General features: G+C 40.4%; 1 protein-coding gene across 1 annotated transcript in view; it reads left to right on the plus strand.

Moving 5' to 3' along the window:
- Positions 1 to 11,868, plus strand: part of Fech (ferrochelatase) — a 31,094-nt gene extending 19,226 nt beyond the window's left edge. Inside the window, exons 6-11 of the mRNA XM_010635445.3 lie at positions 1,589 to 1,695; positions 5,115 to 5,213; positions 7,281 to 7,388; positions 7,925 to 8,089; positions 9,878 to 9,937; positions 10,387 to 11,868. Of these exons, the coding sequence (XP_010633747.1) occupies positions 1,589 to 1,695; positions 5,115 to 5,213; positions 7,281 to 7,388; positions 7,925 to 8,089; positions 9,878 to 9,937; positions 10,387 to 10,521 (674 nt within the window). The 3' untranslated portion in view covers positions 10,522 to 11,868. The remainder of the gene's footprint in view (positions 1 to 1,588; positions 1,696 to 5,114; positions 5,214 to 7,280; positions 7,389 to 7,924; positions 8,090 to 9,877; positions 9,938 to 10,386) is intronic.
- The last annotated feature ends 1,622 nt before the right edge of the window (positions 11,869 to 13,490 follow it).

Consider the following 13,490-nt stretch of genomic DNA (forward strand, 5'->3'; position numbering starts at 1 on the left):
CACATGAGCCAAGTCACCCTAGTGTTGCTCCAGTAGCTGCATCGACATTTACTTGCAGCACTGGTACTTGGTGATACATAAGTAGGTTGGGGTTGCGGTTTGGGTGCTCAGTCTCTAAAAGTTTCCTCATCACTGCTATGCTGCAATGTGAAAGGACAGGTATATCTTTACTTCTGAGGAACAAAATCATTTGGGAAACACATTTACCCCTTCAGGATTGAGTGTCATTTATCTTCTGTATCTTTTAGACATGAACTGTTGTGGCAGAGCCACTGTACCAGGTGTCTATCACAAGCACTTTTCTTGGTTATATTTTCCCTTTAATTACTCTTTTGGTTAGCTTAGTAGATGTTTCCAAATGACCCGAAAGAGCTAAGTAGGTTTTCAAAGTCTTTCTGTATATCTGAAAATGACTTTCACCTGTAGAATGTGATTTGCAATGTGAATATGGTGGCAACTGCTATGACTTCTAAAGAGATTATTTTTGATCCTTGAATAGGTTGGATTCTCTTGACTCACTTTCACTCACCAAAATTGATTTCATTCACTTTTTTTTTTGCAAGTCCAGTCTTAGCCTAAGCATACAATTGAATTAAAATGTAGCTGGGTTGTGACTAGCCTTTTAAATTAGAAATTTAACTAATAGTTCTTGTGGTCCAAGAACCCAGTGCACTGGTGATGGGAGGCATGCAGATATGTTGGAGCTTGCCCTGTGTTAAGACTGAAGCAGATGACCCTGTTAGGGTTGGTTTCTTAGGGTTGTGTTTGGTCCCCAGTGTCTCCTCCCCCAGGCCAGGAAACAGCTGCATTGTGTTGGTACCATCTGCCTTCCTCTAGGCTTCCAGTATTCATGATTTCCATCTCTCACTTAACAGGTTTGGTTAGCTTACTGTAAAGATTTCATGTCCAGTTAACTCATTATAGGGAATGATGATAATTTTGTAGAAACAGATGAAATAGTGCTCATGAGCACTTCAGTAGGCTGCTTGCCTTATCGCGAATCCGTTTAAAGGTTGGTTATAAAGCTTTTGTTATAACATGGAAAACATTATTGACATTATTGGCCAATATGTACCGTGTTGGGTATATACTAACATCACGACTTTGTAGAACAAAGCTATTAAGATAAATAACTGAAACGAGTATGCTCGTATAAAGCAATGTCTGTGTTGTCAACTAGGAGAGTGGCTGATTTCTTTTGTTCCTTTCTTCACCCTCTACACTTTCTGTACTGGTGCTGGTTACCTTCATAATAGGAAAACATTTTTACTATGATTTCAGTTGTAAGACTCTATCCCTGCAAATAACAACTGCTTATGTTCCATTTCTCTGCAACCATCATGATCCCCAATAGAAATGGCCCCAATAATCACTGAAAGTCCGTGGAAATTGATTGCTTGTTAGTGGTTCGTCTGCAGGGTTGTTAAATCCATATGCATTTTAAAGTATTGAAAAGATTGTAATTAGACTGAGATTCTGTATAGAAGCAGTTCCTTACTTTGGACTTATAATGACTGCCTTTACAAGCCTGTGTTTTATTTTCACCATAATCAAAATGTATCAATTAATTGGCCCCTGTATATTTCAGGCAGCAGCTTAAATGCCATTTATAGATACTATAATGAGATGGGAACGAAGCCTACGATGAAGTGGAGCACTATTGACAGGTGGCCCACACATCCCCTCCTCATCCAGGTGAGCCAGCGACTGCCAGCTGCCCTGTCACCCGGCAGTGGGATGGCTCTGTTCATGCCCCTGCGTAGTTTGTAGTGTCCTCCTGAGCCCTGCTCTTCTGTCACTTCAAGTATGCACTAGGGGTTTTTAAAAAATATTAATTTTTTACTTTTTTATAAAAAGAGAAAATTTAACCTGCCTTGCAAGCACAAGGACCCGAGTTTGATCCCTGGTACCAAAAAGAAAACAAAATTTAAACAGTAAAATAGTTACACTCTTTTCTTTCCTCAGATTGCTGCTGTTAGTGCCCAATCATAACTAAATTAGATTTTGAGCTTTGTGTTTCCCACTGACCAGAAGAACATTAAAGATTATTGTACATGGTGTTTTGGCTAATTTACATTCATACATTTAGCGACTGACAAATGCTTTCTTTTCTTCTCTTTTGGTTTTTTTGAGACAGGGTCTCACTATGTAGTTGAGACTGACCTCGAACTCACTATGTAGCCCAGGTTGGTCTCGAACTCACAGTGATCCTTCTGCCTCAGCCTCCCCAGTGCTGGGATTACAGGCGTGTGCCACCACTCCCGGCTTAAACCCTTTATTTTCTAAACCCTTTAAAATGTCAAAAGATTTTATTAAAATTTAAACATAATATATATACATGTTGTAAGACATGAAATAAAATGTATTCAGTGGAGAAAGTTTTATAGATTAAAAGAAGTTGCATATTTCTTCTATACAACTTATAATATTAATAGGTGCTCAACTTTAGAAGAATCAATTAAAACTACAGTTCTGAAACCATTAACTTCCAATTGGTATATTTTATTATTTTCTGCCTTTCAAATATGAGAGGGTAAAATGTTTTCCAACTCATACAAATAATTTTTTTCCATCATAGAAGTCTCTGATTTTGAGTTATTTTAGGCAGGATAAATGGGAAGTAATTTAGATTTCGCCCAGTTTATTTTTCACTCTGACTATTCTGTGACCTCTAACAACCCCTCAAATGTTTTAAAAAGCCTGATAGTACTTAAAAATCTGTAACCACTAGGTGGTGCTAGACATCATCAAAATCAGGCCCGCTCTCCTGGAATAGTGTCCCATAGGCGTGTGAAGGGTTAAATCTTGGGCTGAACTCGTTTGAGTCAAAGGTGACAAGAAGGAGCTCCCTTAGGGCTGAGTGTCTCTGTGGGGTCTGCGTCCCCTCCTTCTGCCCCAGAGTTCTGCGTGCCCCACTGGGACTCCCGGAGCCGTGGTGGGTAAGGAGGGAGTTTCAAGTCAACGCAGACATGTGGTGCTGGGAGCCCGGGATCTGCACAGCATCTGCCTGACCCGATCGAGGGAGTAATTAGATTTGCATTAAAATTCAGCCCTTTGAAAACGGAGGAAGCAGAAAGATGGAAAGGTCTCTTAACCGAGGAAGTCTCTGTTCATAAAATGAAAGGGAATTTCAGAGGCAGTTATCTGCCCTCCTGGATGGTGTGATTGAAGGCTCTGAGAGCTGCGTGCCTGTTTCCTTCCGCGGAGGGACTGCGCTCGGAAAGTCCCGCAGATGGGCTTTAGGTGATTTAAGCAGCAATTCTACCCGCGCAGGGCACCTCCGTTTTGAAGATGGCTTAGGGACTGTTGCAAGCTATAAAGAATTGTGCTCTTATTTGTAATTTTGCAAGTTGAGAAAAGGAAAACAAAACAAAAAACACTAAACTCTGGGTAAGAGGAAATTTTTTGAAAGCGAAGAAGCAAAACTAAAACCAGAAATTAAGCTAAAACTAAAAATATAATTAAAAACTAAAAATACTGCTTTTAATCCACATTTCTATTTGAAAATAGTCATTTTATTATCGTTATCTCTAATATTGCTACTTATCTAGTTGTCGGGATGATTAGAGTAAATTTGTACCAGCCTCCTACATAAACTTTGCAGTGGCCTTCTATTGTCTAAAATAATCCTTTCTTAACACCCTTAGTTTCTAAACACCGCAAAAACCACCAGAAAATATAGCTGTGTCAAATACTGTCACATTTACTCTTAAATTTTAAATTCTGAAAATGGAGCGTATCTCTAGGCACCATTTTGTGCGTTAGTGCACTTGTTTACTAAATTTTTGAGAGTTCCAGAATGATTAATAGCTCAGTATTTATTAGAGACTAATTTATGCATCCTATAGTAAGCATTGACTGACCATTGATTGATATATCAAAGCACCAACAAGTACAAATTTATATGGTTCTGGTAAATTGCCTTTATAATTTCTTGAAAATCTTTTTATTTAGAAATAATTTCAGACATGCAGGAAGTTATGAGACTCTCATATATTCTTTACCTGTATTCACATGTTAACATTTAATCCCTCTTGCTTTATCATTTGCATGTTAAGTGTGTATATATGTTCGTTGTTTTCTGGAACCATTTGAGCCTAAGTTGTGTTTTATCTTGCCATTCTCTGCACCTGAATGTTTGAAGATATATTTCTTAGGATCAGAGCTATTGTCTTAAAATAAGTGCAACATTCAAGATCAGTAAATGTAACGCTGATATTCAACTTTTACCTCATTTCCATTCATGTTCCAGTTTTGTCATTTGGCCCATGACTGTCCTTTGTAGCACTTTCTTTGTAAGGTAAATGACCAAGAAAGATTAAAGTGTGAGATGAGAGAAAGGCTCTTCAGATCTGGCATTTCAGCACCTACTGGCATGATCAGAAGGGTGAAGGAGAGGAGGGAGTGAACCCGGCTGGGGGACAGAGGTTGGCCAGGTGGGACCTGTGTTGCAGCTGGGGTGCTCAGGTGTGGGTGGATGACCCAGCATCTCTTCCCCCTCTGTGCATTTCACGGGGCTGTACAGCCTTTCATCTGTCCTTAGGTAGGTTGTGAGGAAGACTGCCTCTGTGAGGATCCTACACTCAGGAAGATGTCATAAAAATAGACGAGTATTTTCTTATTTCTCTCCTATTTCTGGCTAATGTATTTTAATGTGATGTGCCTGAAAGCCAAAGTAAGGAGGATTTAGAAAGACCCTGTAAGCTGTTTTCCTGCTAACAGAGCAAATGAGAGGTCTTAAAACAACTTCTCCTTCCCATCTGCGTTTCCTTTCCATCTGGAAGTGCGCCCTGTTCTTCCCGAGGGAAGCAGATCCACAGCATTCATTTGCAGTGAGCCATTAGCCAGCTTTAGAAGTTTCCCATCAAATTCCCTTGGCCCCTGAAACCGTTATGATCCATTTTGATGATGAACCAAAGCAAAGAGGCCGCACTGTTTGTAATTTTTTTAAAGTGTTCTGGAGGCCGTACTGTTTGTAATTTTTTAAAAGTGTTCTGGTTTTCGAGGATTGCTCCAAGACTATTGGTATAGCTCTCATTTTTAAATACTTTTTTTTTCTCTCCCATTTCTTTCTTCCTACTTTTCCCTCTCCTCCTTTCTTGGGATTCCTGTAGTGCTTTGCAGACCACATTCTCAAAGAGCTGGACCATTTTCCACTTGCAACGAGAAGCGAGGTGGTCATTCTGTTTTCTGCTCACTCACTGCCAATGTCTGTAAGTAAGAACATTTTGTTGGGTGACCTAATGGTAGAGGGTTGTGTTGTTTCATTTTCTAAATGTGTAAAATGGCCCCAGATACATTTTGTCCCAAGCCCTGTGCAAAATGAATTACAAAACTGTAGATTTAACTTGGCACTAACTTAATTAGATTCACTTCTTGAAACCACTAATAATCCAAATTAAAGTATTATAAACAGATCTCTTCTTAATCCTCGTTAGCATGATAACTGAAAGCTACAGGATAGTCAAATAGCAGCATTTTCAGTACATGGAACAGTTAAAAGAAGACTGCTGTGCTTGTCTTGGTGAAGGAGTTCAGCCAGATGTTTTTGTGTGTGGAATTATTCAGCTGGCCTTGGTTCACAACAGCACTGCCGATCTCATTCTTCTGTCCCTAAGACTTAATTATAGCTCATTATAGGAAGCAATTCTAGTTTCTGACTCACTAAGACTTAGGGACCACAGTTTGGCCAATGAACCTATCGTAATCAGGCTGAGATCTGCTTCTTTACTTAGTCGCATTGCACCAGGTCATTCATTAATATACACAGATGGTGCCATGCTATTGGCCCTTTTGGAAAGAAGAACAGTTGTCAAACTAGAGGCTGAGGCTATAGCTCAGTGGTAAAATACTTGCACAGCATGTGTGAGGAATGGGTTCAATTTCCAACACCCCCCAAAAGATCAAACTAGTGCGCTGTATGATACATACACAGAGTACACATACATAGAAAAAGTACAGATTCATCAGCTCAGAACTATCCTTGTGTCCTAAAAATACATTGCTTCCCAAGCCAGCGAGGTGGAGAATTACACTGTCTTAGGTGCGATTAAGGTTTGAAGTCCTTAGTCAAGGGGACCCACCTCACTGGGGGGGCACCTTCCTCCACGCATCGTACTGCGGCCTGATGTCCCCAGAGTCAAGTCTGGTGCAGTCTCTCCTTTCACAACCTCACCTGGGCAATCGACACTTCATCAGTAAGTGGCTCTAGAGAGAAATCTCTCCCTCTGGAAGGCTGCCTGCTTTATTTTTACAGGCTCACACTCTCTCTTCTGGTGTCATGCAAATCCTTTTGTATATCCATCTTGCACGTGATGAGACCCGAGGTACCAGAAGGAATGCTCCTGAATGGGGCCAGAGCACTTTACATTGTATTCCAGGCAGTGTTCTCTCACAGGCAATGGGAGTAAGGAAACAGACAAAAATATGTGTCACTGGAGAACAGTGAAAAAGATAATATACATAATATGTAATAAGATAATATAGTAGGTCAGGAAATACCAGATGTCACAGAAAAATCAAATAGGGTAAGAGGCCTTAGGAAGTCAGGACACAATGAAATAGTTTTAAAAAACATGTACTGTAGTGAACATTTTCAAAGGCATTATCACACCCTGTTAGGAAGCCAATTAGGCCTAATTAACATGTTCTATTAAGAACATGTATCAAACATTCACTGTGCAGGAAGCACTTGGCTGCTGTCCATAGTCATGAGAAGAGCAGATGAGAAAAAGAAGTAGAAGGTGTGGGTCATATTCTTGAGAGTTGGAATGTGAACCACATGCTTTCCTTTTCCTCCCTGTGTTCTCCTGGTGTCTACCATAAACTCCCATCATCTCTCAGCAGTTCAACACATTATCCATAATGAATTCATTCAATTCCTGCTTTAAAATCCACCACTTATGGGACTGCCAAGGTGGACATTTCCATCCCACGTAGACTCTTCTGCTCAGCTTTTTTGTTATTATTTCCCTTTTTCAGATTGGGGGATAAAAGAGAGCCACCCTCTATAGTTAGACATTGTCAATCTGCTACCAAAATGGAGCGTAATATTTTGTATCTTCTTGGGTACCTTAGAGATGATGGAGCACAGTGTTCTCTTTGGCCAGTGAAGAGGTGGAACTGAGAGAGTTCCATGATTGCTCAGATCATTTCGTAAGTAATTCAGGAGACAGAAAGGAGGGCTTTGTCGACAGCTAACCCCACGTCACTACACAATCAGAGGCTCTTGGAGTCCTCTGTGATATTGGCAACTAAACACCATTTTATCTCTGCTGCAGGTGGTCAACAGAGGGGACCCCTATCCTCAGGAGGTAGGTGCCACTGTCCACAAAGTCGTGGAAAGGCTTGGTTACTCCAACCCCTACAGACTGGTTTGGCAGTCCAAGGTAGGTGGCTTTCACACATTGCTGGTACTCAACTCTAAAAAACCTGTTTTAGGGTGGTGCATGCCTGTGATCCCAGCACTCCAGGAGGCTGAAGCAGGAGGATTACCATTTCGAGTCTAGCCTGGGAAGTTTACTAGTTCAATGAGACCTGTCTCAAAATAAAAAATTAAGGGCTAGGAATGTAGCTTACTGTGGAGGCCCTGACTTCAATCCCTAGCCACCTGATTGCTCACTACGGGCAGAAAAGAGTTCTGTAAGCAAATAAGATAGAAAGGAAAATGAGGTGATTAGTAGAATTCCTAATATTTTACTTTTGGCTTAATATTTTACTTTTAGATGTAGAAACTATCATTTATTTATATTAGGTTAACTTCTAGAATGATTCAGGTTTCAGTGCATACAACCCATTCAAACAGGTGTGAGAGTGATTCTCGCCCCTACTGGGCAGGTGGGTGTGCCCAGGGTGGGGCGACAGTGGGTGCTGTAGACACATCGGCAGAAGGGTCCATTTACGCGTTCATCCTCCTTTCCGATAGGTTGGTCCAGTACCCTGGTTGGGTCCTCAAACAGACGAAGCTATCAAAGGGCTTTGTAAGAGGGGAAGGAAGAACATCCTTTTGGTTCCAATTGCCTTTACCAGTGATCACATTGAAACACTGTACGAACTGGATATTGAGTACTCTCAGGTTTTAGCCAAGGAGGTAGGTGCTCCCCTCTCGCTTACTAATCTCATCGTGATTTGTTTTAGAAGGAGACCATTGGTGTCATTCTAAATCATTATTTACTATATGTGTTTGCGTGTGCTGTGTCCTCATTGTTTGGAATAATACTCAGCTCATTGAGTTCATTCGGCCTCAGCAGTGGGAGAGGATGCTTGTGTCCTTATTTAACCAGGTGGCCCAGGGATCACTGCAGCCAGTGTCACCTCACAATTTCAAGAGAAAAATTTATCATCCTATAATTAATTCCTCTTCTTCACCTAATATAGTCGCATCCTTTGCTTGGGCTGTTACAATCCCCATGGGGTTTTGAGTCATAAGAGACGGAGACGTTTCAGAGAATGAACATGGACTCTATTTGTGTTGTAATTTCCTTGACCTCTTTTATGTTTATGTTTGAAGTGAGGGGGCATATTTTGAGAGTGATTAATGGCAGTATGTCTTTTACTGTAATAAAATTTTTTAAAGATTTTGCTCATACCTCATAGCATAATGAAACACATTTATAATCTTACCCCCTTCAGAACATCTGTTAATATTCTTGATAAAAGCAGGTCCCCTTTTCTTTTAAATGTGTGTTTTAATAAAATAGGCTTCTTTATGTTTAGCAGAAATATATTTTATTCATACTGTTTTATAATCTCCTTTTTGTCTTTCTTAAAAATATATTATGGACTTCAATCAGTAAATATAATTAAGTCTCTACAATTACTAACCCAAACCTAATGGGTATATGTTTAAGATGTTCTTAATTTTTGGTGTCCCGCCCCACTTTATAATAAATACTTTACTTTTGCAGTTGTTTTCTAAGGACAGATTCCTAGACAGCATTGTCAGTGTTGACACGTACTTCCTGGCTAGTCCTCAGAAGTGTACCCTTGAACTTGTCAGCAGTGTGCCCTCTGCCACCCCTGGCTGCTCTGCTGTGACTGAGTTCAGTGTGAAGTTTCACAATACAGCCTCCCCCTCAGCTGGGATCTAAGTGTCTGCCAAATCTCAGTGTGTTTCCCACACCAGTCTCCTGATCCTAACAGTTAATGGCCATCAGAAAAGTAAGGCAGCTAGCAAACTCTTCAGGAAAGAAAGAAAAGGTCCTAACTCCCCAAGTAAATCCTAATTAGTGCTTAGTTATTTGGGAGGTGATTGAATATTTTGGAGAAGAGGAAGAGAGTAATACTGAAACAATCCATGTGTGTGTGTGTGTGTGTGTGTGTGTGTATGTGTGTGTTTTAGTTTATATTTTTCTCTCTAAGAATATATATATTAAAAAAAAACAACTGCATTATTTTCAGTCTAGATCCATTATACATTTCAGAGTCCATAAATTAATTTCCTTTGTTTTGGTACTTGGGATCAAAACAAGTAGGAAATTTTACTTATAAAGCAACATTCTACTTAGTAGAGTCTGTAAGGGCATGTATTAGAAAAGTAGAATTAGAGTAAAAAAGAATGAGAAGCAGATTTAAATTAATTTGAGAATTCTGTCAACCTCGGGTACGGTCTGGAAACAGACCACCTGTAGGAAGGTAACGGGTGGGGGAAGACAAAGAAACCGAAGAACAATCTGGTAGCAGAAATCACCCCATGTGCTGGCTCATCACTCTCATTTAGGAACAGTCTGTGCATGCTTGAAGTCAGGATATGAAGTTGTGTGTGTGTGTGTGTGTGTGTGTGTGTGTGTGTGTGTGTGTGAGAGATTTTATAGCAGTTTCTTAAAAAACCCAAAATAAAAATGTGTCTGTTTTTCCTCCCCTTTCTCATTTGATTCAGTGTGGAGCTGAAAACATCAGAAGAGCGGAGTCTCTTAATGGAAATCCATTGTTCTCTAAGGTATCTGCAGTGTTACAACCATTTTAGTAGAACATACCGGGGAGTAATCCTCTGAGAAGCTCTTGCAGAATATTGGTTTTCTCACATATTAGAACATTTGGAGTTCCAATTAATTACAAAAATAAGATCGAATGCCTTATCTACTCTTTCCTTTTTCCTTTAGGTAGCCCCAATTTTCTTATTCCTGCCTCCCTATAACTATGTATAATTTAAAATCTCCTTTTCTGAGAAAAGGGGGAGTGGGTGAGGCAAGAATGCATTTCCTCGATTCTGTATTTTAGTTTTCCCTAAGCTGAGGATGCTCAGAAAAGGAAGATAGGGAATTCAGTTCAGGACTTCACAGTGCAGATGAAAGGCCTGAATCCAGCGTGCATGCTGGCCTAGCAGACTTTTCTACCAGCAGACTTTTTGCTTCTGAGGCTCTGTGCTTCTTGTGTGTCGTCTCGCAGGCCCTGGCTGACTTGGTGTACTCACACATCCAGTCAAACAAGCTGTGCTCCAAGCAGTTGACTCTGAGCTGTCCGCTCTGCGTAAATCCTGTCTGCAGGGAGACTAAATCCTTCTTCACCAACCAGCAGCTGTGACCCAGGGACCCTATGGGATTAGGCAAATGCCCAGCATCTAGACCCTCAGATGGGAGGAGGACACTATTTGAGACCGAAGATGGAAGCCACATTAGTGTCTGCACAGCCTTTGGGCACAACTGTGATTTCTTGACAAATGGACTCTGAAACCTTACTGAGAGACTTCAATTTTCATATTACTTATACAGTAAGCATTTATAATCCTTCTCTTTGTGTAAATTTACTAGTTTTTAATTTCCACAATTTGCAAAACAACTTTTGGAAATTTATCTCATGAGATGCACACCTATTTTAAGTACAAATTTTGCTTTTGTTGCCTGAAACAACTCCATGAAAGGGTACAGAGAGTCCCCTCTGTCCCCTCTGCGGGGTCAGTGTGACTGAGATCACTTTACAGCCTCATGAGTGTAGTTGTAATTTTAAAAATAAATATAGTTGAGTTTATGAAATACAACTTGAAAAGGAAATGTGACCTCTCTTTTCCATAAGCCTGTTCATGGGAGCAGGGGGCCACTGAGGAGGTTTGGTGCCTACCATGGCTTCCGTTCCCAGGGAGGCCACTGCTCAATGGTCATTTTGTGAGAGTCTCACTTTCCTCACCCTCAGACTGGGTTAGGTACAGATTGCAGAAGTGCTCTGTGATTCCTCAGGCACACGAGGCTGATAAACATGTAGAGATCCACTGTTGGTCCGAGGTGCTTTGGTAGGAGTCTGTGGTGCCTCAGAAAAGGGAGCTTCCTCTGCTTCCTGTCTCTGAGGACTGCACTGCAGGGAGCTACCAAAGGTCTGCGCATTAAACCTGCCCCCACCTCAGGGTTCCAGGGAGTCTTCAGGAAGCCTCTTCTGATCTTAGTTGAATGTCTCCTTTCTGCACATTGCAGAATCATTTTATAAAACCAACTATATTGGGCCGGGGATTTAGCTCAGCAGCATAGCGCCTGATGACAAGTACAAGGTCCTGAGTTCGATCCCCAATACCAAAACAAAACAAACAAAAAAAGCTATATTTTTGTAACCTTGAATTCTTAGTTTACACACTGTAAAATTATGTAGCCATACCGTAGGACATTTGAAAAGCACAGAGAAGAAAAATAACTACTCTAATGCAGCAACTATTATCATTTTACTGTGTTTCATACCAGTCTTTTCCTGTGGATGTTTTTTGATGCCATTGTCACCTTGAATTTTGAGTGAAAAGTTATTCTAAACATGTAGAAATAATGCCAGGTCAAAGCTGATCTTCTATATTTGGAATTAAATGGATTGAAAACATCTCTGATGGATCCATGAAGAATTTATAATGATCGCTTTCTCTTTCCTCCAAGCCCTTAAAACTTTGTTCTTCAAAAGAACATTTCTTTGATTTTTTTTTAAAAGCCAGTTCATAAAGTGGAAGTAATTAGGGGATTCATAGATCTTCTATATTCAGGATTTTCTTTTGATAAATGTGATGACGTCATTAAGGTTTTTAACCAGTTTGATTGATGGTGTTAAATCAAAACTGATCAAAGTAATTAAATGTGAGAAATTTATTTTGCAATACAAGGAAAGAAACATGCCCCGTACTCTAATTAGTAGTTTTCCTATGGTGATAATGACTGTCAAATTTGAGTAGCGTCTACATTTTTTTTTCTCCCAAATTGAGTGTATTAGTGAGTTATTTGGAGGGAAAGATTTAAGGTGTACATAGTTTGGATTTTCCTCTATCTTTTCCATCACCTTTTGGGGGGGGCATTAGATTTAAAATAGACTCTTGAATGGCTGTCCTACAGAGAAGTGAATTTCCTGAGCTAGTGGCCTGCTTTTGGAAGGTGGGTGTGCTCAAGCCCTTCTTCCTCCCCGACACACTTGCTGATTGTCTGCTTCACTTATCTAACTGCTTAACAGTAACATTAATGTTGTCATGGAGATGTTACTGCCAGTTCTGATTCAGGAGCCCTTGTTAGGGTATCCAGAGCCCCTCATTTGTGAAGGAAACTTTGAATCAGTGACAGTGCTTTCTGGAATAATAACCTTGATCTTAGTTGGGAGGAGACTGGCCTTCTTAATGAGAGGCAAGCTGGGTGTGGTTGTGCATGCTTGTAATCCCAGCACTTAGGAGGTTAGGCAGAAGGAGAGCCACAAATTCAAGGCCAGCCTGGGCTACATAGTTAGTTCAAAGCCAGCCTGAACTACTTAGTGAGACCCTGAGTAAATAAAATAAAATTAAACCTAACTAAAGGCAAAGGGATATTTATTGGGATCACTACCCATGGCATTTGCTTGTCTAAGAAATGTTACCTTTGACTGTTAAAATAGGTGTCACACACACAAGAAAAGCATTTAGTAAGACAAAGTAGTTTTAGAGCTAATAGTCTTTGAGAGTTGTTATTCTGTTTGTCAACTTTGAAGCACAAATGTTTGCCCTGGTAATTGGCAGTGAACAGCTAGCAATGTCTTCAAGCTGTGCTATGCAGGGACCTAGCTGCTCCTTGGCAAATAGTCCACTTCCACAGAAGACTTGCAGGGCTGTGTGGTGAGGCTGGTTAGCCAGCCAGGGTGACCACAGAGCCCAGGACCACGGATGTGCTGCACCGGGAGAGGAAGCTCTCCTAAAAAGAGTGTACATTAAAGGAAATGTTTACAATCAGAAATGAACTCATTTTTCAGAGCCCTTTAAATATGTCATTGGTGAGTTGGTGTTGAGTAAATAGTAAAAATCCGTGACTTTCTAATAATACTTCAGAGTACACGTCCCTGTTTACATAATCTCATGATCAGAAAGCAGTCTTTCTCTAGGATCTTTTTAAGTTTTCCTTATGGCTGAAATTAGACAATGATGATTAGGTATGAAGAGACAACAGCCTTTGTGCTCCAAGTTCCCCAAACTGAGGCTGTCAGAATATTAGGTCATTTAGAGTTTTAGCTGATCTTAAAAAGAGATTTCTCTTTTTTATTTCTTTTGGGGACCATACACGGATGTGGTGGAC

Source organism: Fukomys damarensis, unplaced genomic scaffold, assembly GCF_012274545.1.
Source record: "Fukomys damarensis isolate Sample0158 unplaced genomic scaffold, DMR_v1.0_HiC HiC_scaffold_30, whole genome shotgun sequence".
In the NCBI taxonomy this organism is placed as follows: domain Eukaryota; kingdom Metazoa; phylum Chordata; class Mammalia; order Rodentia; family Bathyergidae; genus Fukomys; species Fukomys damarensis.